The sequence below is a fragment of the Carcharhinus amblyrhynchos genome, chromosome 6 (assembly GCF_965287045.1).
Source record: "Carcharhinus amblyrhynchos chromosome 6, sCarAmb.v2.hapA, whole genome shotgun sequence".
Classification (NCBI taxonomy): domain Eukaryota; kingdom Metazoa; phylum Chordata; class Chondrichthyes; order Carcharhiniformes; family Carcharhinidae; genus Carcharhinus; species Carcharhinus amblyrhynchos.
In genome coordinates, this window is record NC_137329.1 from 66949081 (window position 1) to 66975657 (window position 26577).

The 26577-nt window shown below is 45.6% G+C and overlaps 1 protein-coding gene across 2 annotated transcripts in view; it reads left to right on the plus strand.

Annotated features, from left to right (window-relative positions):
* The first annotated feature begins 12258 nt into the window (after positions 1 to 12258).
* The window catches only part of rapsn (receptor-associated protein of the synapse, 43kD), an 83683-nt gene continuing 69364 nt past the window's right edge, over positions 12259 to 26577 (plus strand). Inside the window, exons 1-2 of one of the 2 annotated variants that reach the window (XM_080190573.1) lie at positions 12262 to 12806; positions 13203 to 13327. In XM_080190573.1, the coding sequence (XP_080046699.1) occupies positions 12617 to 12806; positions 13203 to 13327 (315 nt within the window). In that variant the 5' untranslated portion in view covers positions 12262 to 12616. Of the gene's footprint in view, positions 13328 to 26577 lie in introns of both variants that reach the window. The other variant, XM_080190572.1, reaches the window with a different exon arrangement.

Consider the following 26577-nt stretch of genomic DNA (forward strand, 5'->3'; position numbering starts at 1 on the left):
TAATCCTCTGATCATCTTATATGCCTCTGTTAAGTCACCTCTTAACCTTCTTCTCTATAATGAAAACAGCCTCAAGTCACTCAGCCTTTCCTCATAAGACCCTCCCACCATACCAGGCAACATCCTGGTAAACCTCCTCTGCATCCTTTCCGATGCTTCCACATCCTTCCTATAATGCGGCGACCAGAACTGTACGCAATACTCCAAGTCCGGCCACACCAAAGTTTTGTACAGTTGCAACATGACCTCATGGAGGTCCCTCTACGGAGGTATCACCCCCAATTGTCTTGGGGACCTGGGTGGAACTGAGGCAGCAGTACAGTAAAACCATAGGTTCTTTAAGTTCACGGGCTCCCAACCTTGCCCTTTTGTGGTCTCGTGGAGTCTCTGGACTATGTCTACATTCTGTGCCTTAGGTTGCAAACCCTTTTCAGTTCTTTTACTGATGTTTTGTTTGCACTTCAGTCCCATGCTCCTGATTTATGTGCATCTGTGCAGAGAGGGGTGGGTCGGGAGAACAATCTGCTTGTGAACCTATCCTGACTGCCTGCCCCTCTATAGCAGCTACATGTCCCTGGAGAGGGAGCATGCGGTGTCCACGGCCACAGTTGATGCCTTCCATGCCCGCTGGGCACCACAGGGGCTGGGGTGTATTATCAACCCCGATAACCACATTTTAGTTTGATGTTTTAACTTTCTACTTTGCTTTTCGGTTTGGGCTGTTCCCCCTCCTTTTGGATAACTGCCCCTTCTAATTTGTGCCGAAGTTAATTTGATTTAATTTAAGTTGTTGGTACACAAAAAGAAGTACCTGATGAGCCTTATCGGGGATGTGCTGGATGAAGGAGGAATGGGGTGGATGAGCCACCATGTGCTGGCTTTGCATCTGGCTCACGGCCAAAGTCAAACCTTAGAACAGTCATGCTCGGACGGACCTGAGTTCACACGCTGTCTCGAGGTGGCGCAGACGTGCGGTGGGATCCAGCCTGAGCGTGCCTCTGCTCGGACGGAATTTCATATTGGCTCCAAGCCTAGACACCGCGCCACCTCCCTCTGCGTCAGGCACACCACATGCCTTTTGCCACCACAGGGAGGCGTTTCTGACTGTCTGCAGCTCTACAGCAGCTATATTCATGGCCAGGTGTCCCCAGAGAGGGAGCATGCGGTGTCCACAGGTGCAGTTGACACCTTCTGTGCCCGTTGGGCACCACAGGGGATGGGGTGTGTTATTGACCCTGATAACCACATTTTAATTTGGTGCTTTAAGTTTCCTTTCTGCTTTGATTTTTGGTTTGGGCTGTCCCCCCTCCTTTTGAGGAACTGCCCCTTTTAATTTGTCCCTAAGTTAATTTGAGTTACTTTATTGGTTGGTACATGAAAAGAAGTACCTGATGAGTCTTTTCAGTTTTCTTTCTGCTTTGATTTTTGATTTGGGCTGTTCCCCCTCACCTTTTGGTGAGCTACCCTTTTTGATTTTGTATAATTGATTGGTATCCAAAAAGAAGTATCTGATGAGTCTTATTCTTCCGGTTCATGGGCTCCCAAGCATGTCCTTCTTGTAATCTTGTGGAGTCTGTGGATCATGTCTATGTTCTATGTTATAGGTTGAACACACTTCTTAATTTCCTGAAATTTTTTTTATTGATGTTTGTTTGCACTGCAGTCCCACATTCCTGATCTACAGGCACCTGGTGGGGGTTTGGGGGGGGGGCGTTGGGAGGAGGACCTCTTTGTGAACCTGCTCCTGGGCCTGATGAGAAAAGCCATCAACAGGTCCAGTAGTGGCCGGTCGATGGGGTCGTCCACCCTGACTGTCTGACTCTCTACCGCAGCTATATTTGCGGCCAGGTATTCTTAGAAAGGGAGCATGTGGTGTCCGGGGGGCACAGTTGACACTTTCCGTGCCCACTGGGCATCGCAGGGACTGGGGTGTATTATTGACCCCGATAATCACATTTTAATTTGACGTTTTAAGTTTCCTTTCTGCTTTGTCTTTTATTTCGAGCGGGTTTCCCCCTCCTTTTAGGGGGCTGCCCTTTGGTGTTGTCCCTAAGTTAATTTAATTTTGTTTATTTTGTTGGTATTTGAAAATAAATACCTAATGAGTCTTAATTTTGAGAGAGAGAGAGAAAGAACAAAGGGAATAGAAAATATAGCACCAAGGGACTGGTGCCCCCATTCATCAAAGGTCTGTGCCTGAAAGGGAACGGAGGGGGGAGAAGAATACAAAAGATCTTTCCCATCTACAGGGGTGGGGACGTGAAGACACCTTGGACATTTTGTTGTCAGGCCCTAAGAGCTGAAGATTTAGAGTCCCCCCACCCACTGCTGTTGCTCACAACACCAGCAATCCCCGTCCTCCTGACCTGGGGACAAGCCCACCTCAGAGCCCTGTCTTCTGTCCTCCCTCCTGTTCTTCCATCCCCCTCTCTCCCTCTCTGAAACCAGGGAGAGAGAGCACCCAATTCCATACTCATCCCACCCTGCCTCATTCTCTTTCTGATCTCCCAATACCTGGGCAGAAAACCTCCTGCACCATATACCTACCCTCCCTTCCCTCTCTACCCACTCTCTGTATCTGCCGTAAGGCATGATGTGGAGATGCCGGCACTGGACTGGGGTAAACACAGTAAGAAGTCTCACAACACCAGGTTAAAGTCCAACAGTTTATTTGGTAGCAATCGCCACTAGCTTTTGGAGCACTGCTCCTTCGTCAGGTGAGTGGGGAGTTCTGATCACAAACTGGGCACACACTCAAAGAACAAAGAACAATACAGCACAGGAAATAGGCCCTTCAGCCCAACAAGACTGCACTGCCATTTTAACATTGTGAGTGCCCTCTTCTACCTATGACCTTTGTCTACGCCTACTGGGGAAGGTTGAAGGAAGACTAATTTAGGGACAATTTGTTAACGCCAATCAGCCTAAGAGCACGTTTTTGGGATGTGGGAGGAAACCGGAGAAAACCCACACAAGCACGGGGAGAATGTGCAAACTCCCACAGACACTGGCCCAAATCCATGTATCTGCACAGTAAACAGTGATAGTCACTGAGCTGTCATGGTGCCCATCTGCTGGTCCAGTTTACAGAATATTGATTAGAATGTGAATCTTTACAAGTCTTAAAGGTGCAGACAATGTGAGTGGAGATAGCATTAATCAGATGTTAAAGAGATGTATTGCCTCCAGCCTCAATGTCAATGGCAACAGTGAGCCACTCTGCAGTTTCCAGAACTTCTCGGTCAACCGGGATGAGAAGCTTGCGGTGCGTTTCCTGCAAGAAACCTGTACCATTCCAGGAGATGAAGTCTGGTGGCTCCTGGGGTGGCGAGGGGTTGGGGGGGTGGTGGTGTGGTGCGGGGTGGGGGGGTCTTCATGAGCCACCTCACACTCGCTTCTAGTGGGGTGGTTATCTTGTTGGCCCCGCATTTTCAGCAGGAGATCTTGCGGAGTTAAGGAACCGGTGCCAGTCCGGTTGCTGCACTTGACAGTCTACAAGTGGGGGGGCCTGGTCATTCACTTCCTGAACAGTAAGTTAATGGAAAGGGTCCTGAGAGATAGGATTTATGACCATTTGGAAAGATGCAGCTTAATCTGGGATAATCAGCACGGTTCCATGAGGGATAAGTCCTGCCTCACAAATTTGACTGATTTTTTTGAGGAGGTAACTAAGTGTGTGGACGAAGGTTGAGCAGTTGATGTCATATATATGGATTTTAGTAAGGCATTTGATAAGGTTCCCCATGGTAGGCTGATGAAGAAGATAAGGAGGTATGGGATAGAAGGAAATTTGGCCGACTGGATAAGTAACTGGCTGCATCATAGAAGACAGAGGGTGGTGGTGGAAGGAAAATTTTCAGACTGGAGGCCAGTTCCCAACGGTGTACCACAGGGGTCAGTACTGGGTCCTCTGCTATTTGTGATTTTTATCAATGATTTGGAAGAGGGGCCTGAAAGGTGGGTTAGTAAATTTGCTGATGACACCAAGATTGGTGGAGTAGTGGATGAGGTGGAGGGCTCTTGTAGGCTTCAAAGAGACATTGATAGGATGCAGAACTGGGCCGAAAAGTGGTAGATGGAGTTTAACCCTAATAATGCGAGGTGATTCATTTTGGTAGGACAAACTTGAATGCGGAATACAGGGTCAACGGCAGGGTTCTGAAAATGTAGAGAAACAGAGAGATCTTGAGGTTCATATCCACAGATCTCTGCAGGTTGCCACTCAAGTGGATAGAGCTGTGAAGAAGGCTTATAGTGTGTTAGTGTTTATTAACAGGGGGTTTGAGTTTAAGAGCTGTGGGGTTATGCTGCAATTATGCCGGATCTTGGTGAGACCATATTTGGAATATTGCGTGCAGCTTTGGTCACCTCATTATAAGAAGGATGTGGAAGCATTGGAGAGAGTGCAGAGGAGATTTACCAGGACGCTGTCTGGTTTGGAGGATAGATCTTATGAGGAAAGACTGAGGGAGCTGGGGCTTTTCTCTTTAGAGCGGAGGAGGATGAGAGGCGATTTAATAGAGGTTTATAAGATGATGAGGGGGATAGATAGAGTGTATGTGCAGAGACTATTTCCTCGGGTGGATATAACTGTTACTAGGGGGCATAACTATAAGGTTCATGGTGGGAGATATAGGAGGGATGTCCGAGGTAGATTCTTTGCTCAGAGAGTGGTTGGAGTGTGGAATACACTGCCTGCTGTGATAGTGGAGTCAGACACTTTAGGAACTTCCAAGCGGTTATTGGATGGGCACATGGAGCACACCAGAATGATAGGGAGTGGGATAGCTTGATCTTGGGATTGGACATAGCTCGGCACAACATCGAGGGTCGGAGGGCCTGTACTGTGCTGTACTGTTCTATGTTCTATGCCTGTGCCCCAACCACTGGAATGCAACAAACAACTTCCTATGAGAAAATGTCTGCTCATCTCGCCACCATCCAAGGGGGCAAATGCATTGTCCTCGTGGGGGGTGGGTGAGGAGAGATTTCAACTGCACCCTCGAGGCTCAGGAACACACTGGTCCCTGGCTGCACACCCCGGCAGTGGTGAAGTTGCAGGACCTACTCGGGACCCACAACTTGGTGGAAGTCTGGAGACATCTCCATCCTTGCTTCAGAACATTCACTTATGTGAAACCTGGAGGTGAAGCATCCAGACTTGACCACCTTTACATTTCAAGGGCTTACATGTTCAGCGTCCCGTCAGCTTTCATGCGTGGACAGAATCTGTTCCATCTCATATCCGGGGAGGGGATCCGCTTACTGGCATTTTATCAACCTGCTGTTGGAGGATGAGCAGTTCCTGGATCCTGGGCCAGCTGGAGAAGGAAGCGAGGAGGCTTCCCCTCCTTGATGCTATGGTGGGATTTGCACAAGACTCACATCCATACCTTCTGTAAGGAGTATGCAAGGGGGTCAGCAAAAAGGCGGAAATCCAGGGTTGAGGAGTTTGAGCGAGAGGTTTTCGATCTGGAGTCATGCCTCAGTCATCCCGATGTGGACCCGGCCCTGCGGCTGGAGTACAGGTAGAAGAATGGTGTGCTGCAGGACATCCCTGGACCACAGCTCCCCCTTCCACTACTCGCTGGAAAAACTTGGGCAAACTGTCAGCAGCTCCTTAAGCTGCTGGCCAACGACAGGTCCACCGTCTCAGATCCAGAGGGCATCAGGGCCATTGCCTGAAATTACAACATTACCCTTTTCTCTCCAGACCCATCCAGCAAGGATGCCTGCAGAATTTTGTGGGAGGACCTGCTGCAGGTCAGCCCAGAGGGTGCAGGTAGGATTGATGGCCCTATCAGCCTGGGGCAGTGACCAATGCCCTTGACAGCCTCTCCAGGGGTAAAGCCCTGGGGCTGGACGGGCTGACCGTGGATTTCTTCAGGGCATTCTGGGACATCCTGGGAAATGGCTACCTGGGGTCCTGGGGAGAGTCTTGAAACTGGAGAGATGCTCCTTTAATGGTATAGGGCCGTCTTTGCGCTGCTGCCCAAGAAGAGGATATCCGTCATCTTAAAAACTGGCGCCCAACTCCTTTCCTCAGCACAGTTATAAAATCTTCGTCAGAGCTATGTCATCATGCCTTGGCTCCGTGCTGGACCACATGATCCACCCTGACAAATCCTAAATGGTCTCAGGTGTTGAAATCTCGACTTCTGAGTTTGACTTTAATACAAACGCACATTACACAAGATACTTAACCGACAGATTGTCTTTATTTTACTTGCTAACTTGGGTGTGAGTTAGAACCAAAGAACATTACAGCTTTTGGCCCTTCTTGTCTGTGCCAAACCATTTTTCTGCCTAGTCCCACTGACCTGCACCTGGACCATATCCTTCCACACCTCTCTCATCCATGTAACTGTCCAAATTTCCCTTAAATGTTAAAAGTGAGCCCACATTCACCACTTCATCTGGCAGATCATTCCACACTCCCACCACTCTCTGTGTGAAGAAGCCCAACCCCCGCTAATATTCCCTTTAAACTTTTCCCCCTTCACCCTTAATCCATGTCCTCTAGTTTTTTTCTCCTCTAGCTTCAGTGGAAAAAGCCTGCTTGGAAGCCTACTGTATCTACACCCATCATAATTTTATACACCTCTATCAAATCTCCCCTTATTCTTCTACGCTCCAGGGTATAAAGTCCTAACCTATTCAACCTTTCTCCGTAACTCAGTTTCTCAAGTCCGGGCAACATTCTTGTAAACCTTTTCTGCACTCTTTCAACCTTATTAATATCCTTCTTGTAATTAGGTGACCAAAACTGCACACAATACTCGAAATTCAGCCTCACCGATGACTTATACAACTTCACCATAACATTCCAACTCTCTTATAAGAATATAAGAAATAGGAGCAGGAGTAGGCCATCTAGCCCTTCGAGCCTGCCCCGCCATTTAATAAGATCATGGCTGATCTGAAGTGGATCAGTTCCACTTTCCCGCTTTCTCCCCATAACCCTTAATTCCCTTGTCTATCAAAAACCTATCTACCCATGACTTAAATATATTCAGCGAGGTAGCCTCTACCACTTCAATGGGCAGAGAATTCCAGAGATTCACCACCCTTTGAGTGAAGAAGTTCCTCCTCAACTCTGATCTAAACTGCCTCCTCCCCCTTATCTTGAAGCTGTGTCCTCTAGTCCTGCTATCCTTCCTAAGCGGGAAGAATCTCTCTACATCTACCCTATCCATCCCCTTCATTATCTTATACGTCTCTATAAGATCCTCCCTCAGCCTTCTAAACTCCAATGAGTACAGACCTAGTCTATTTAGTCTCTCTTCATAGTCCAACCCCCTCATCTCCGGTATCAGCCTAGTGAACCTCCTCTGCACTCCCTCCAAGGCCAATATATCCTTCCGCAAGTGCGGCGACCAAACTCAATACTTTGATTTATAAAGGCCAATGTTCCAAAAGCAGTCTTTATGACCCTATCTACCTGAGATGCCACTTTTAGGGAATTATGTATCTGTATTTCTAGATCCCTCTGTTCTACTGCACTCTTCAGCGTCCTACCCTTTACCTTGTATGTTCTACCTTGGTTTGTCCTTCCAAAGTGCAATACTTCACACTTGTCTGCATTAAACTCCATCTGCCATTTTTCAGCCCATTTTTCTAACTGGTCCAAATCCCTCTGCAAGCTTTGAAAACCATCCTCACTGTCCATGACACCTCCAATCTTTGAATCATCACCAAATTTGCTCATCCAATTTACCACATTATCATCCACATCATTGATATAGATGACAAACAACAATGGACCCAACACCGATCCCTGTGGCACACCACTAGTCACAGGCCTCCACTCAGAGAAGCAATCCTCCACAACCACTCTCTGGCTTCTTCCATTGAGCCAATGTCTAATCCAATTTACTACCTCTCCATGTATACCTAGTGACTGAACTTTCCTAAGTAACCTCCCACGTGGGACCTTGTCAAAGGCCTTACTGAAGTCCATGTAGACAACATCTACTGCCTTCCATAGAACCATAGAAAATTACAGCTCAGAAGTAGGCCTTTTGGCCCTTCTTGTCTGTGCTGAACCATTTTTTGCCTATCCCACTGACCTGCACTTGAACCATATCCCTCCACACCCCTCTCATCCGTGAACCCATCCAAGTTTTTCTTAAATGTTAAAAGTGACTCCGCATTTACCACTTTATCCGGCAGCTCATTCCACACTCCCACCAGTCTCTGCATGAAGAAGCCCCCTCTAATATTCCCTTTCAACTTTCCTCCTTTCACTCTAAACCCATGCCCTCTGGTTTTTTTCTCCCCTAGCCTCAGTGGAAAAAGCCTGTTTGCAATCACTCTGTCTATACCCATCAAAATCTTATACACCTCTATCAAATCTCCCCTCATTCTTCTACGCTCCAGGGAATAAAGTCCTAACCTATTCAATCTCTCTCTGTAACTCAGCTTCTCAAGTTCCGGCAACATCCCTGTGAACCTTCTCTGCACTCTTTCAACCTTATTTACATCCTTCCTGTAACTAGGTGACCAAAACTGTACACAATACTCTAAATTCAGCCACACCAATGCCTTATATAACCTTACCATAACACTCCAACTTTTATACTCGATACTCCGATTTATAAAGGCCAATGTACCAAAAGCACTCTTTACGATCCTATCCACCTGTGATGTCACTTTTAGGGAATTCTGTACCTGTATTCCCAGATCCCTCTGTTCAACTGCACTCTTCAGAGTCCTACCATTAAGTCTGTACGTTCTACTTTGGTATGTCCTTCCAAAGTGCAATACCTCACACTTGTCTGTGTTAAATTCCATTTGCCATTTTTCAGCCCATTTTTCTAGTTGGCCCAAGTCCCTCTGCAAGCTTTGAAAACCTTCCTCACTGCCCACTACACCTCCAGTCTTTGTATCATCAGCAAATTTACTGATCCAATTTACCACATTATCATCCAGATCATTGATATAGATGACAAACAACAATGGACCCAACACCGATCCCTGCAGCACTCCACTAGTCACAGGCCTCCACTCAGAGAAGCAATCCTCCACAACCACTCTCTGGCTTCTTCCATTGAGCCAGTGTCTAATCCAATTTACAACCTCCCCATCTATACCTAGCGACTGAACCTTCCGAACTAACCTTCCATGAGGGACCTTGTCAAAGGCCTTGCTGAAATCCACTTCATCCACTTCAAATTCCCTTCATCCACTTTCGTGGTAACCTCCTTGAAAAACTCTAATAGATTGGTTAAGCATGACATACCACGCACAAAGCCACGTTGACTCTCCCTAATAAGTTCCTGTCCATCCAATTACTTGTAAATCTTAGTACTCCTTCCAATAATTTACCTACTACTGATGTCAAACTTTCCCAGATAATTTTTTGAGCCTTTTTTAAACAACGGAACAACATGAGCTATCCTCCAATCATCCGGCACCTCACCTGTGGGTACTCATGCAAGAGCCGTTGCTCAGGAATCTGCTCATCCAACTATATAACTTCAGGTGGCTGGCAGAGAGGAGGCCATGGATGCTGAGGTGCTAAGACATGAGGGTGGTGGAGCAGTGAGCTGGTTGAGCCCCCAGGTACTGGCTGAGAACATGGGGTGACCATTCAGCATGCAGCCAAAGCCACCCAAGACCTTAGAACGGTCATGCTCAGACCCAAGGGCACATGTGGTCTCGAGGAGGTGCAACTGTGTGGTGGGATCCTGCCTGAGCATACCCTTGCTCAGACGGAATTTCACATTGGCCCAATACCTAGACCCTGCCCCCCCACCCCCTTGCGGGTCAGGCATCCCACAGCTTTAGCCACCTTGTGAAAATGCCCTCCCTGCCCTTTGCCACCACACAGAGACGTTTCCTCTATGGACTGCTCCTGCACACCTTCTACTACCGTGTCCTCACTCATCACCCAGACACACCTTGATGGGCCTTGTTGCCACCAGGTGACAGAGGGCCCCAGTGGAGGCCCCTTTACAGAGGGATCTCCCCCCACCACCTTGGGGACCTAAGGTGCTGCATGCAGCAGTACCATACAATCGTAAGTTCTTCCGGTTCACCAGCTCCCCTTTTGCAACCTTGTGGAGTCCATGGACAATGTTCAGTGTTATAGGCTGCACAATCTTTTCAGTTTCCTTAAAAATCTTTTACTGATGTTTTAGTTGCACTTCAGTCCCATGCTTCTGATCTTTGGACGCCTGATGCAGAGTGGGATGAGGAAGGAGAAGGACCGCCTTGTGAATCTGCTCCTGGGCCTAGCAAGCTATTCCATCAACAGGTCCAGTTAGTACGTGACTAGAAGGTCGTCCACCCTGACTGTCCCTCTACTGCGGCTGTATTCATGGCCAGGTGTCCCTGGAAAGGGAGCATGCAGTGTCTGAGTGTACAGTTGATGCCCATTGAGCACCACACGGACAGGGGTGTATTATCAACCCCTCCAATCACATCTTGATTTGATGTTTTAAGTTTCCTTTCCACTTTGTTTTTTGTTTTGGGTGTTCCCCTCCTTTTAGGGAGCTGCCCTTTTTGAGTTGTTCCTCAATTAATTTGATTTTGTTTATTTGGTTGGTACCCTAAAAGAGGCACCCAATGAGCCTTAATTGATGGTTAAATCAGGGAGTCCTATTCTCCCTATTTAAAGCAGGTCTGGCCTGTATTTAGCAGGGAGCAACTTAAGAGCTGACTTTGTATAGATGTATGGTGTAAATAAAGTAACTTGGTGATGGGACTTTCCCCTCCATGGAGTTATTACACCAGTCAAGGGCCTATTGGCAACAAATACTTACGAAAGATTTTAAAGCCTGCGTTCAGTTGAGTGTCATTCATCCCTCAGTGTGGTGATTGATGATGGGCTGCCATTCAATAGGCTGCTGTGTCCACGGGGGGTGCAATACTCAGGGCTCCTAATCGATTAGCTGTTGTGTCTAGGGGAGATGCAATACTCAAGGCTTCCATTCAAGAGAGGGAATAATCACAAGGTAGATTGTGCATGTCAGCACAACAACTCTGCAGGGCAGCAGTGCAAACGGTATGTTCAAGGGATGGAGGGATTGCGTGCCCACATTTTCAGGATCCATGGAGGTGTGAGGTGAGCAGGTGGCCATGTCTGTGTTGGGGAGAGATGGAGAAGGAGCAACAATGAGGCTAGCGATGTCTCTGTGGGGAGGATGTGGGTTCCAGCAATGTCTCAGCAGAGGGTGGGGGGCAACGTTCTGGGAGCCAACGATGTGGGGGGTGGGTTGTGGGGCCAGCGATGCTTGTGGGGGCCAGCAAAGAGGCCAGCAAAGTCTGTGGGGTTTCAATGGCAGCGATTTGGATGCTCGGAGGTCTTTTCTGTGACCTCCCAGCGATGTATGCGTGTCTGTGTTCCTGCTCCTTCCTGCCAATTTCAGGCTCTTTGGCTCCGCCCCCGAGTGTTTAATGAGATTCATGACTGGGCCCTCTGCATTGCACAGAGTGCGCAGGTTTGGATGTGAAGCTGAACTATCAAAACTGTCACAATCCAGAATAGTTTAATGCCACTTAAGCACTTTTGGGAGAATCGTACCTGTATGTTCAGGGTGTTTAATCGGAGGGAGTATTTTCAGGGTGTTTAATAAAAGGGAGTATTTTCAGCGTCTAACCGGGGGAGTATTTTCAGAGCTTAATCAGGGGTAATATTTTCAGTGTTTGATCAGGGGGAGTATTTTCATGGTGGTTAATAAAAGAGAATATTTTCAGGGTGTTTAATCAGGTTGGGTATTTACAGTGTGTTTAATCAGAGAGAGTATTTTCAGGGTGTTTAATCAGAGAGAGTATTTATAGGGTGTTTAGTCAGAGGGAGTATTTTCAGGGTGTTTAATCAGAGGGAGGATTTTCAGGGCGTTTAATCGGAGGGAGTGTTTTCAGTGTGTTTAATCCGAGGGAGTGTTTTCAGTGTGTTTAATCCGAGGGAGTGTTTTCAGTGTGTTTAATCCGAGGGAGTGTTTTCAGTGTGTTTAATCCGAGGGAGTGTTTTCAGTGTGTTTAATCCGAGGGAGTGTTTTCAGTGTGTTTAATCGGAGGGAGTGTTTTCAGTGTGTTTAATCGGAGGGAGTGTTTTCAGTGTGTTTAATCGGAGGGAGTGTTTTCAGTGTGTTTAATCGGAGGGAGTGTTTTCAGCGCGTTTAATCGGAGGGAGTGTTTTCAGGGCGTTTAATCGGAGGGAGTATTTTCAGGGCGTTTAATCGGAGGGAGTGTTTTGGGGCGGTTAACTGGAGGGGTTGGATCTAGGCTACATTTGCTATCTCACATTTAGACCTAGCTGTGCTTTGACCTCAAGCTCCCTCTTTGTCTGACCTTGTCGTCTGACACCACAAATGTAATTCCTGAATTTTCACATGCTTTGAATGGGCATGGACAGCTGTAGCCAATCGCCTTCCTTTCTGCCTGTGACAAACAGCGGAGCGAGGCTGTACTTGATCAAGTTACAACTCCAACGGTCTTTGTAATTCCCATTCTCAGTGAGGCTGTGTGCCAATCCTCGCAAGTTTGAAGAAAATCTTCTCTGTGGCATTCCTTTTCTTCTCTGTTTGAATGATCGTTTTATTCCGAACACTAGGTTTGCCCCCCTCCTCCTTAGTCCCACCCCTTCACTGGACAAATCTCTGTCTTTTCTATGCTCCTGTTTGAAGAGAACATGGGCCAGGACCAGACTAAGCAGCAAATTGAAAAAGGATTACGTCTCTACCAATCTAACGAGACTGCTAAAGCTCTTGAAATCTGGAAGCGGGTGTTAGAGAAGAGTACGGACCTGCCCGGAAGGTTCCGGGTCCTGGGCTGCCTAATCACTGCTCACTCGGAAATGGGCAAGTACAAAGACATGATGCAATTTGCTGTAACACAACTCGATGTGGCCCGAGAGATTGCCGACTCCGATTACGTCACAGAGTCGTACCTAAATCTTGCTCGGAGTAATGAGAAGCTGTGTGAGTTTTCTAAGACTGTTGCTTATTGCAAGACCTGCTTAAGCATGCAAGGTACCACCGTGGGCTTACAGTTAAATGGTCAGGTGTGTCTCAGCCTGGGCAATGCTTACCTGGGACTTAGCTCTTTCCAAAAGGCCCTGGAATGCTTTGAGAAGGCGCTGCGTTACGCACACAGCAATGATGACAAGATGTTGGAGTGTCGCGTGTGCTGCAGTCTGGGCAATTTCTACATTCAGCTGAAAGATTATGAGAAAGCTTTGTTTTTCCCTTGTAAAGGAGCCGAGCTGGTTGGTGACTATGGGAAAGGCTGGAGTCTGAAGTACAAAGCAATGAGCCAGTATCACATGGCAGTCGCTTATCGGAAACTGGGTCGTTCGGAGGATGCCATGCAATGTTGTGAGGTAAAGTGTAGCTGGCACAAGCACTGCCACCCATATATTGGACAATGAGCGACTGTGAGCAATTCGGATAGTGGGCAGTAAAGAGAGGATAAATATGTCAGAGATTATAGTCCCTGACTTTGTCAAGACGCTTGTGAAGGGACGGATTTGAGGGCTGGAGAGGGATTCTGCTCAGATACTCCCCATCCCCACAATCTGAGGCAATTTACTTTCTGGATTTTGTGATTTTTTTTCAAAGGGATTGTTAGGGTGCAGCAGTGCACCTTCAGAACATAAAGCAGTCAATTTTGGCATTGGCTGTGTGGAAATATTTGTGTAAATATAGAGCTGTTCAAGTAGACAGTTTGTAGGTGCCCTGTCCCTCCTGGATCAGCACAGGTCATTGAGATAAGTTACTCTGAAATATTTCAAGAAAGGGAGTATTTCCATTTTCCCTCACAGGCTCTCAGATCAAAGGACTACCAATCATTTTGTGATGACTCAATCCTCAACTGGCACAGTAGCACAGTGGTTAGCACTGCTGCTTTACAGCTCTAGGGACCTGGGCTCGATTCCTGGCCACACTGTCTTTGTGGCGTTTGCACATTCTCCTTGTGTCTGCATGGGTTTCCTCCAGGTGCTCTGGTTTCCTCCCGTAGTCCAAAGATGTGCAGGTTATGTTGATTGGCCACACTAAAATTGCCCTTAGTGTCCTGATGCATAGGTTAGAGGGATTAGTGGGTAAATGTTTAGAGATATGGGAGTAGGGCCTGGGTGAGATTGCGGTTGGTGCAGACTCAATGGGCTGAATGGCCTCTTTCTGCACTCAACCACTCAAACATTAATTTCAGGATTCAGGTGCATAGCTCCTTAAATTGCCACAAACAGATGTAGAAAGTAGTCAAGAAGACCAACAGAATGCTGGCCTTCCAATCGATAGGGATGTATATGTGTAGTGGGGGTCTATTTCGGTGGCTGGATTTCTTTAGAAAGTTCAAAAAAGCAACTTTGATTTCATCAAGTTAAACGAAACATAATAAATTTTATTTAAAAAGCAGTTTTATTAAAACAGAAAACCGAAAAACGAAAATGAAAAAACATACAACGGACAAAGACTTCAGCCGAAGGGGGTTCCAAGATGGGCCCAATGGCACAACAGTACCACTGAGCTTTCTCCGCAGATCTCTGCTCTCATACCAAAAAAGACAATTAATTATACAATTCTATTATCTGTAAGTCAGCCCAGTAATTAACTTAAGATAATCTCATTTAGTCTTTAACATGTCAATCTATTCATGACAGCACTCAAATTGAATTACAATCTGACACGTTAAATAATAGTTTGCCATTTGTTCATTCAACCAAAGAACAAAGAAAATTACAGCACAGTTACAGGCCCTTCGACCGTCCAAGCCTGCACCACCATGCTGCCTGACTTAACTAAAACCCCCCTACACTTCCAGGGATGATATCCCTCTATTCCCATCTCATTCATGTACTTGTCATGACGCCCTTTAAAAGTCACTACAGTATATGCTTCCACTACCTCCCTTGGCAACGAGTTCCAGACACACTGTGTAAAAAATCTGCCTCGTACATCTCTTTTAAAACTTATCCCTCACACCTTAAACCTATGCCCCCTAATAATTGACTCTTCCACCCTGGGAAAAAGCTTCTGACTATCCACTCTATCCATGCCTCTTATAATATTGTAGACTTCTATCAGGCCTCCCCTCAATCTCTGTCACTCCAGTGAGAACAAACCAAGTTTCTCCAACCTCTCCTCATAGCTAATGCCCTCCATACCAGGCAACATCCTGGTAAATCTTTTCTGTGCCCTCTCCAAAGCCTCCACATCCTCCTGATAGTGTGCTGACCAGAATTGAACACTATATTCCAAGTGTGGTCTCACTAAGGTTCTATAGAGTTGCAACATGACTTGCCCATTTTTAAACTCAATACCCCGGCCAGTGAAGGCAAGCATGCTATAAGCCTTCTTGACTACCTTCTCCACTTGCATTGCCACTTTGTGACCTGTGTATCTGTACACCCGGATCCCTTTGCTTATTAATACTCCTAAGGATTCTGCCATTTACTGTATATTTCCTATCTGTATTAGGCCTTCCAAAATGCATTGTCTCACATTTGTCCGGATTAAACTCCATCTGCCATTTCTCCGCCCAAGTCTCTCACTGATCTATATCCTGCTGTATCCCCTGATGGTCCTCATCGCTATCCGTAAATCCACCAACCTTTGTGTTGTCCGGAAACTTTCTAATCAATTCAGCACTCTCCTTAAAATGGCTTCCTGGTTCCTTAGCAGTACAAAACTAAAATTTTGGCTTGTTCAGCTTTTTATCAACTTGTCAAGACTGGTTCTTTGCTGGATGAGGGCCCATCATCTAGCAATTTTCCAGCCTGGACATAGTTGGGTGACACGGTAGCACAGTGGTTAGCACTGCTACTTCACAGCTCCAGGGTCCTGGGTTTGATTCCTGGCTTGGGTCACTGTCTGTGTGGAGTTTGCACATTCTCTTCGTGTCTGCGTGTGTTTCCTCCAGGTACTCTGGTTTCCTCCCACTGTCCAAAGATGTGTGGGTTAGGTTGATTGGCTCTGCTCAGAAATTGTCCCTTAGTGTCCAGGGATGTGTAGGTTAGAGGGATTAGTGGGTATAATATGTAGGGATATGAGGGTAGAGCCTGGGTGGGATTGTGTTTGGTGCAGACTCGATGGGCCGAAGGGCTTCTTTCTGCACTGTAGGGTTCTATGATAGTTTTTCCTATCCAAAGTTTCACTAATTGATCTTTTAAACAAGTTAATTTTGAATTGAGGTGTATGGCTTCATTGTTTTACCAAAGCAAGTTACATATTTTAGTTGCAGAGTTTTGTATTTTGCTTAACGATTGATAGATAGACCTTGGGTTTATAACTTTCTCAATTGATCATAATGCTGAAGTTACAGTTTTGTTTTAATATACATTTTCAAACCACAGTTTAGAAGTTATTTGAATGCAAAAACGTATATTGAATATTATTCCATTTCACACTAAACCTTTGAGTATAAGATTTTAGCTGCTAAACATCCTTATGTTGGGTATTATCAAAATTATCGTGTGTCTCTAACTCTAAATTTATGTTCACCTATGTTAGAGTCATAGAGGTTTATAGCATGGAAGCAGGCTCTTCAGCCCAACTTGACCATGCCGCTCTTTTTTAAACCTCTAAGCTAATCCCAATTGCCCGCATTTGACTCATAACCCTCTATACCCATCTTACCCATGTAACTGTCTAAGTGTTTTTTTAAAAGACAAAATTGTACCCGCTTCTACTACTACCTCTGGCAGCTTGTTCTAGACACTCACCACCCTCTATGTGAAAAAATTGCCCCTGTGGACACTTCTGTATCTCTCCCCTCTCGCCTTAAACCTATGCCCTCTAGTTTTAGACTCCCCTACCTTTGGGAAAAGATATTGACTGCCTAGCTGATCTGTGCCCCTCATTATTTTATAGATCTCTATAAGATCCCTCAGCCTTCTATGCTCCAGAGAAAAATGTCCCAGTCTATCCAACTTCTCCTTATAACTCAATCCATCAAGTCCCGGTAGCATCCTAGTATATCTTTTCTGCACTCTTTCTAGTTTAATAATATCCTTTCTATAATAGGGTAACCAGAATTGTAAACAGTATTCCAAGTGTGGCCTTACCAATGTTTTATACAACTTCAACAAGATGTCCCAACTCTTGTATTCAGTGTTCTGCCCAATGGAACTAAGCATGCTGAATGCCTTCTTCACTACTCTGTCCACTTGTGACTCCACTTTCAAGGAGTTATGAACAGGTACCCCTAGATCTCTTTGTTCTGTAACTCTTCCCAATGCACTACCATTAACAACAATCCTGCCCTGGTTCAATCTACCAAAATGCATCACGTCGCATTTATCTCAATTAAACTCCATCTGCCAGCCCACTGGCCCAATTGATCAAGATCCCATTGCAATCAGAGATAACTTTCTTCACTGTCCACTATGCCACCAATCTTGGTGTCATTTGCAAACTTACTAAACATGCCTTCTATATTCTCATCCAAATCATTAATATAAATGACAAATAACAGTGGACCCAGCACTGACCCCTGAGGCACACCCCTGATCACAGGCGTCCAGTTTGAAAAACAACCCTCTGCAATCACTTTTTGGCGTCTGTCAAGAAGTCAATTTTGTGTCCATTTAGTTACATCACCCTGGATCCTGTGAGATTTAAACTTATGCAACAACCTATTATGTGGTACCTTGTCAAAGGCCTTGTTGTCCATGTAGACAACATCAATTGCACTGCTGTCATCTAACTTCTTGGTTACCCCTTCAAAAAACTCAGTCAAATTTGTGAGACATTGTTTTCCACTCACAAAGCTATGCTGACCACCTCTAATCAGTCCTTGCATCTCTAAATGCCTGTAGATCCTGTCTCTCAAGATACCTTCCAACAGCATAGCTATCACAGATGTGAGGCTCACTGGCCTGTAGTTTCCAGGCTTTTCCCTGCAGCCTTCTTTAAACAAAGGTACAACATTTGCCAATCTCCAATCTTCAGGCACCTCGCCCATGACTATCGATGATTCAAATATCTCGGGTAGGGGACCTGCAATTTCCTCTCTAGCCCCCCACAGTGTTCTGGGATACACATCATCAGGTCCCGGGGATTTAGCTACCTTGATGCACTTTGAGTCTTCCAGCACCTCTTTCTCTGTAATACGTACCCTCCTCAAGACATCACTATTTATTTCCCCAAGTTCTCAACAGTAAATACTAATGAGAAATATTCATTTAGGATCTCACCCATCCCTTGTGGATCTGCACATAAATGACCTTGTTGATCCCTAAGAGGCCCTACTGTCTCCATTGTTACTTTTTTGCCCTTTATGTATTTGTAGGAGCTCTTTGGATTCTCCTTTGCCTTACCTGCCAAAATAATCTCATGTCCCCTTTTTGCCCTCCTGATTTCTCTCTTAATTCTACTCCTACACCCTACTCTTCAAGGGATTCTCTTAATCCCAGCTGCCTATGCATGTCATGTGCCTCTTTCTTCTTCTTGACCAGGGCCTCAATATCTTGAGTCATCCAGGGTTCCCTACTTCTACCAGCCTTGCCCTTCACTCTCAGAAGAACATGCTTCCCTGAGCCCTAGTTAACACACTTCTGAAAGCCTGCTACTTACCAGACATCCCTTTGCCTTCCCACAGACTCCCCCAATTAACTTTTGAAAGTTCCTGCCTGATACCATCAAAATTGGCCTTGCCCCAATTTAGAATTTTAACTTTTGGACCAGACCAATCATTCTCCATAGCTATCTTAAAACTAATAGAATTAATTGGTTCAATTGCTGAAAAAAAACTAATAGAATTATGGTCACTGGTCCCAACGTGATCCTTCACTAACACTTCTGTCACCTGCCCTTCGTTATTTCCCAAGAAAAGGTCATTGCTAATTGTTAATTGCTAATGCCTACAAATTGAATAATCCCTTCGGGATGTTATGCTGCAGTTCTACAAAACTCTAGTTAGGCTCCACTTAGAGTACTGTGAGCAAGTATGGGCGTCACACCTTACAGGAAGAATGTTTTGGCCCTAGGGACAGTTAGGCCACAGATCAGCCATGATCTTATTGAATGACAGTGCAGGCTCAAAGGGCTGAATGGCCTACTCCTGTTCCTATTAACTCAAAACTCAATTCCAACCAGCTGGAAGACACCAAAAGTAACAGTAAACTGTTCACATGCTGCCCTGACAGCGCATGCCCATAATGCAGCCCCATTGATGGTTGATCATTTTTGAATATAAAGTTGATGATATTTTTCGGCTGTTTTGGATATTGGCATTAGCATGGATATTGATTATCAGCGTTACTTGTGTTTTGGAGGATATTGAATTATTCGGAATAATGATATTTTTATGGTTTTAATCAGACTGATCAATCCAAATTGATGTTATAATGGATGGGAATGATTCCAGAATGGAACCCTGACACAAAAGACTGTAACTGTTACATTTTCTGTAAAATGTGGAGGAGTAGACTCACAGGAACATGAATTAGTTTTAACAAATATAAATCCATTAAAACTACTTGGGTTTCCTAAAACCTCCCCTTTTGAAAGAAAGACATCTTTACAACCAAGAAGATTTATTTACAATGGTGTTGCATCAATTTATACAAACATCAGAAATATCTAACCTCATGGCATATTACATTATACAAGATTTTGGTTCACAGTTACATATATTATCGAATTACAATTACTTAATGAGAACAAAGACAATACAAAAAAAAAGCACAGGAACAGGCCCTTTGGCCCTCCAAGCCTGCACTGATCATGATGCCTGCCTAAACTAAAACAGTATGCACTTACAGTGTCCATATCCTTCCATTCCCATCCTATTTATGTATTCATCTAGGTGTCCCTTAAATGCTGCTATTGTATCTGCTCCCACCACCTCCCCAGACAGCGTGTTCCAGACATTCACCACCCTCTGTGTAAAAAAACTTGCCTCCCACATCTCCTCTAAACTTTTCCCCATGCACCTATGTCCCCTACTACTTGACTTTTCTATCCTAGGAAAGAGCGTTTGACTGTCCACTTTGTCCATGCCACTCAATCTTATAGACCTCTATCAGGTCATTCAACCCCCGTCATTCCAGTGAGAAGAAACCGAGGTTATCCAACTTCTTCTCATAGCTATTATCCTCTAGGCCAGGCAATATTCTGGTAAACCTCTTCTGTACCCTCTCCAAAGCACCCACCTCTTTCTGGTAGTGTGGCAACCAGAATTGTACATAATATTCCAAAAGAGGTGTAACTAAGGTTCTGTACAGCTGCAGCATGACCTGCCAGTTTTTATACTCAATGCACCAACCGATAAAGGCAAGCATGTCGTGTTCTTTCTTGACTATCTTATCCACCTGCTTTCAGTGATCGGTGGACATGTATGCCCAGATCTCTGTCTGTCAATACTCCTAAGGGTTCTACCATTTACTGTATAATTCCTACATGCATTGAACCTTCAAAATGCATTATCTCACATTTGTCTGGATTAAACTTCATCTGCCATGCCCAAATCTCCAACTGATCTATATCTTACAAACAGCAAAGGGTCGAAAACTTTGCTGGGTGTATTCTATAGGCCGCCCAATAGTGACAGGGAAGTTGAAGTGCAAATAGGGAAACAGATCCTGGAGAGATGTTTTAATAACAGAGTTGTCGTGATGGGAGACTTCAATTTCCCAAACATCGACTGGAATATCCCTAGGGTAAGGGGTTTGGATGGGGAGGAGTTTGTTAGGTGTGTTCAGGAAGGTTTCCTGACACAGTATGTGGATAAGCCTACGAGGGGAGAGGCTGTACTTGACCTGGTACTGGCGAATGAACCAAGGCAGGTGATGGATCTTTCGGTAGGAGAGCATCTTGGAAATGGTGACCATAATTCTATCTCCTTCACAATTGCATTGGAACGAGATAGGATCAGGCAGGCTAGGAAGGTGTTTGTCTGGGGTAAGGGGAGATACGAAGAAGTCAGGAAAATACTTGGACAAATAAACTGGAAGGAGGCGTTCTTAGGGAAAAGTACCGAAGGAAGGTGGCAGATATTCAAGGAATGTGTGTCTGGAGCTCTGAATGACAACGTTCCGATGAGACAAGGGGGTTTTGGTAGGTCACGGGAACCGTGGTGCACAAAGGCTGTGTTGAACCTAGTCAGGAGGAAAGGGAAGGTGTATAAGAGGTTCAGGGAATTAGGAGAGGTTAAAGATCTTGAGGAGTATAAGGACTGTAGGAAGGAACTTAAAAGGGAAATTAGGAGAGCTAGAAGGGGTCATGAGATGACCTTGGCGGGTAAGATTAAGGAGAATCCCAAGGCCTTCTATAAATATGTGAAAGGTAAAAGGATAAGAAGAGAAGGGATAGGACCTATAAAAGGTGAGGGGGGAAAGGTTTGTGTGGAACCAGAAGAAATGGCAGAGGTGCTTAACGAGTACTTCGCCTCAGTATTCACAGTGGAAGCTGATCTGGGAGATTTTGTTATGGATTTGCAGCAGATGGAAAAGATTGAGTACGTGAATATTAAGGAGGAGGATGTGTTGGAACTTTTGAATTCTATCAAGGTAGATAAGTCGCCTGGACCAGATGGGATGTACCCCAGGATACTGTGGGAGGCGAGGGAAGAGATTGCAGAGCCCCTGGCGATGATCTTTGCGTCGTCAATGGAGACGGGAGAGGTTCCGGAGGATTGGAGGATTGCGGATGTAGTTCCTATTTTCAAGAAAGGGAACAGAGATAGCCCGGGAAATTACCGACCGGTGAGTCTGACCTCAGTAATTGGCAAGCTGATGGAGAGGCTTCTGAGGGACAAGATTTACGAACATTTGGAGAGGTTTGACATGATCAGGAATAGTCAGCATGGATTTGTCAAGGGCAGGTCGTGCCTTACAAGCCTAGTTGAGTTCTTCGATAATGTGACTGAACACATTGACGAAGGAAGTGCCGTGGACGTAGTGTACATGGACTTCAGCAAGGCGTTTGATAAGGTCCCCCATGCAAGACTTCTTGAGAAGGTGAGAGGGCATGGGATCCAAGGGCCTTTGGCCTTGTGGATCCAGAATTGGCTTGCCTGCAGAAGGCAGAGAGTGGTTGTGGATGGGGCTTTTTCTGAATGGAGGTCAGTCACCAGCGGAGTGCCTCAAGGATCTGTTCTGGGACCCTTGTTGTTTGTCATTTTCATAAATGACCTGGATGAGGAAGTGGAGGGATGGGTAAGTAAGTTCGCTGATGACACAAAGGTCGGTGGTGTTGTGGATGGTCTGGAAGGATGGCAAAAGTTGCAGCAGGACATAGATAGGATGCAGGACTGGGCGGAGAAGTGGCAGATGGACTTCAACGCGGATAAATGTGTAGTTGTCCATTTTGGCAGAACCAACGGGATGAACGAGTACACTATTAAGGGCAGAAGTCTGAGTAGTGTTGAAGAGCAGAAGGATCTAGGGGTCCGGGTCCACAGGACTCTTAAATCGGCCTCGCAGGTGGAGGAGGTGGTCAAGAAGGCGTATGGTGTACTGGCCTTCATTAATCGAGGGATTGAGTTTAGGAGTCGGGAGGTAATGCTGGAACTTTATAAGACCCTTGTCAGGCCTCATTTCGAGTATTGTGCGCAGTTCTGGTCGCCTCACTATAGGAAAGATGTAGAAGCTATTGAGAGGGTACAGAGGAGATTTACAAGGATGTTGCCTGGACTGGGAGGCATGCCTTATGAAGTTAGGTTGAGGGAGCTGGGACTCTTTTCCCTGGAGAGACGAAGGTTGAGAGGCGACCTGATAGAAGTTTACAAAATGTTGAGAGGAATAGATAGGGTGGACTCTCAGAGGCTATTTCCCCAGGTTGAAATGGTTCCTACGAGAGGACACAGATTTAAGGTGCAAGGAGGGAAGTTCAGAAGTGATGTTAGGGGTAAGTTTTTCACTCAGAGGGTGGTGAGTGAATGGAATCGGCTGCCGTCAGTGGTGGTGGAGGCGAACTCGCTGGGGTCTTTTAAAAGACTTCTGGATGAGTATATGGGGTTTAATGAGATTGAGGGTTATAGATAGGTCTGTAGGTTGGTAGGTGTTGATGTGATCGGCGCAACTCGTGGGCCGAAGGGCCTGTTTGTGCTGTAGTGTTCTATGTTCTATGTTCTATCTTGCTGTATCCTCTGACAATCCTCTTCACTTTTGCAACTTCACCAAATTTTGTGTCATTTGCAAACTGACCAGCTACATTTTCCTCCAAATCATCTTTATACTAGGAACAACAAAGGCTCCAGAACTGATTCCTGTGGAACACGGCTAGTCACAGCCTTCCACTCAGAAAAGCATCCGTCTACTGTTACTCCCTGTCTTCTATGGGAAACACAGTAAGAAGTCTCACAACACCAGGTTTATTTGGTAGCAAAAGCCACTAGCCTTCGGAGCGCTGCCCCTTCATCAGGTGAGTGGGAGTTCTAGTCACAAACAGGGCATATAAATCATATGATCATAATGCCATTAGTTTCAACACATCATAACAACATTAGTTTCGACTTGATTATGGATAAAGATAGATCTGGTCCTTGGGTTGAGGTTCATTCGTCCGTATTCATGTTCATAACGGATGAATGAACATCGCTCAACAGTCACCAGGCAAGACTGTTCCCTTCCTGTTGGCGAACACTTCAGTGGTCACGGGCATTCAGCCTCTGACCTTCAGGTAAGCATTCTCCAAGGCGGCCTTCACGACACACGACAGCGCAGAGTCGCTGAACAGAGACTGATAGCCAAGTTCCGCACACATGAGGACGGTCTCAACAGGGATCTTGGGTTCATGTCGCACTATCTGTAACCCCCGTGACTTGCCTGGGTTTGCAAAACCTCACTTACTGTACTGTCTGGAGACAATACACATCTCTTTAAACTGTGATCAGTGCTCCTTCCACTCACATTATCAGCCACTTCAGGTCTTGAACAGCAGGTTAGGTGTAAGGATTCGCATTTTAATCAGTAATCTCTAAACTGTCTGTGCTTTATATGCTCTGTCTGAGGCCAGAACTCTCCATTCACCTGACGAGGAGGCAGTCCCCTCGAAAGCTTGAGAGTATATCATCAAATAAATAGGTTGGACTAAAACCTGGTGTTGTCAGACTTTTTACTGTGTTTACGCCAGTCCAACGCCGGCATACCCACATCAATGGAAGAAGCCAGAGAGTGGTAGTGGAGGATTGCTTCTCTGAGTGAATGTCTCTGACTAGTGGTATGCCACAGGGATCAATGCTGGGTCCATTGTTGTTTGTCATCTATATCAATGATCTGGATGATAATGTGGAAAATTGGATCAGCAAATTTGCTGATGATACAAAGATTGGAGGTGTCATGGACAGCGAGGAAAGTTTTCAAAGCTTGCAGAGGGATTTGGACCAGCTAGAAAAATGGGCTGAAAAATGGCAAATGGAATTTAACACAGACAAGTGTGAGGTATTGTACTTTGGTAGGACAAACCAAGGTAGAACATACAAGGTAAATGGTAGGATACTGGAGAGTGCAGTAGAACAGAGGGATCTGGGAATACAGATACATAATTCCCTAAAAGTGGCATCACAGGTAGATAGGGTCGTAAAGACTACTTTTGGAACGTTGGCCTTTATAAATCAAAGTATTGAGTGTAAGAATTGGAATGTTATGGTGAGGTTGTATAAGACATTGGTGAGGCCAAATTTTGAGTATTGTGTGCAGTTTTGGTCACCTAGTTACAGGAAGGATATTAATAAGGTTGAACAGGTTTACAAGGATGTTGTCCGGACTTGAGAAACTGAGTTACAGAGAGAGATTGAATAGGTTAGGACTTTTATTCCCTGGAGCGTGGAAGAATAAGGGGGGATTTGATAGAGCTGTATAAAATTATGATGGATATAGATAGAGTGAATACAAGCAGGCTTTTTCCGCTGAGGCTAGGGGAGAAAAAAACTGGAGGACATGGGTTAAGGGTGAGTTTGCTGATGACACGAAGATGAGTGGAAAAGCAAATTGCGTGGAGGGTGTGGAAAGTCTGCAGAGAGATCTGGATAGGCTGAGCGAGTGGGCGAGGACCTGGCAGATGGAGTACAATGTTAGCAAGTGTGAGGTTATCCACTTTGGCAGAAATAATAGTAGGAGAGATTATTATTTAAAAGGCGAAAAGCTGCAGCATGCTACGGTGCAGAGGGACCTGGGTGTCCTTGTGCACGAGTCGCAAAAACCCAGTCTGCAGGTGCAGCAGGTGATCAAGAAGGCAAATGGAATGCTGGCCTTTATAGCGAGAGGGATAGAATATAAAAGTAGGGAGGTCTTGCTGCAACTGTACAGGGCACTGGTGAAGCCACAGCTGGAGTACTGTGTGCAGATTTGTTCGCCGCACTTGCGGAAGGATATATTGGCCTTGGAGGGAGTGCAGAGGAGGTTCACTAGGCTGATACTGGAGATGAGGGGGTTGGACTATGAAGAGAGACTGAATAGACTAGGTCTGTACTCATTAGAGTTTAGAAGGCTGAGGGGGGATCTTATAGAGACGTATAAGATAATGAAGGGGATAGATAGGGTAGCGGTAGAGAGATTCTTCCCACTTAGAAAGGATAGCAGAAGTAGAGGGCACAGCCTCAAGATAAGGGGGGTGCAGTTTAGATCAGAGTTGAGGAGGAACTTTTTCACTCAAAGGGTGGTGAATCTCTGGAATTCTCTGCCCGTTGAAGTGGTGGAGGCTACCTCGCTAAATATATTTAAGTCACGGGTAGATAGGTTTTTTGATAGACAAGGGAATTAAGAGTTATGGAGAGAAAGCGGGAAAGTGGAACTGATCCACTTCAGATCAGCCATGATCTTATTGAATGGCGGGGCAGGCTCGAAGGGTTAGATGGCCTACTCCTGCTCCTATTTCTTATGTTCTCATGTGAAGGAGGAAAAGTTTAAAGGGAATATTAGGGGGGGCTTCTTCACACAGAGAGTGGTGGGAGTGTGGAATGAGCTGCTGAATGAAGTGGTGAATGCAGGCACACTTCTAACATTTAAGAAAATTTTGGATACGGATATGGAGAGGGGTGTGGAGGGATATGGACCAGGTGTAGGTCAGTGGGACTAGGCAGAAAAATGGTTCGGCATAGCCAGGAAGGGCCAAAAGGCCTGTTTCTGTGCTGTAATGTTCTATGGTTCTATAAAGACACAAACTCAATTTACAAAATAATAGTTGGAATGTGAATCTTTACAGGTAATCAAGTCTTAAAGGTACAGACAATGTGAGTGGAGAGAGCATTAAGCACAGGTTAAAAAGACAGGACAGTTAGTCAGATTTTGCAAGTCCAGGCAAGTCATGGGGGTTACAGATAGTGTGACATGAACCCTAGATCCCGATTGAAGACGTCCTCATGTGCGTGGAACTTGGCTATCAGTCTCTGCTCAGTGACTCTGTGTTGTCGTGTATCATGAAGGCCACCTTGGAGAACGCTTACCCGAAGATCAGAGGCCGAATGCCCGTGACCGCTGAAGTGTTCCTCAACAGGAAGAGAACACTCTTGACTGGTGATTGTCGAGTGGTGTTCATTCATCCGTTGTTGTAGCGTCTGCAAGGTGTCCCCAATGTACCATGCCTCGGGACATCCTTTCCTGCAGCGTATCAGGTAGACAACGTTGGCCGAGTTGCAAGAGTATGTACCGTGTACCTGGTGGATGGTATTCTATATGAGATGATAGCA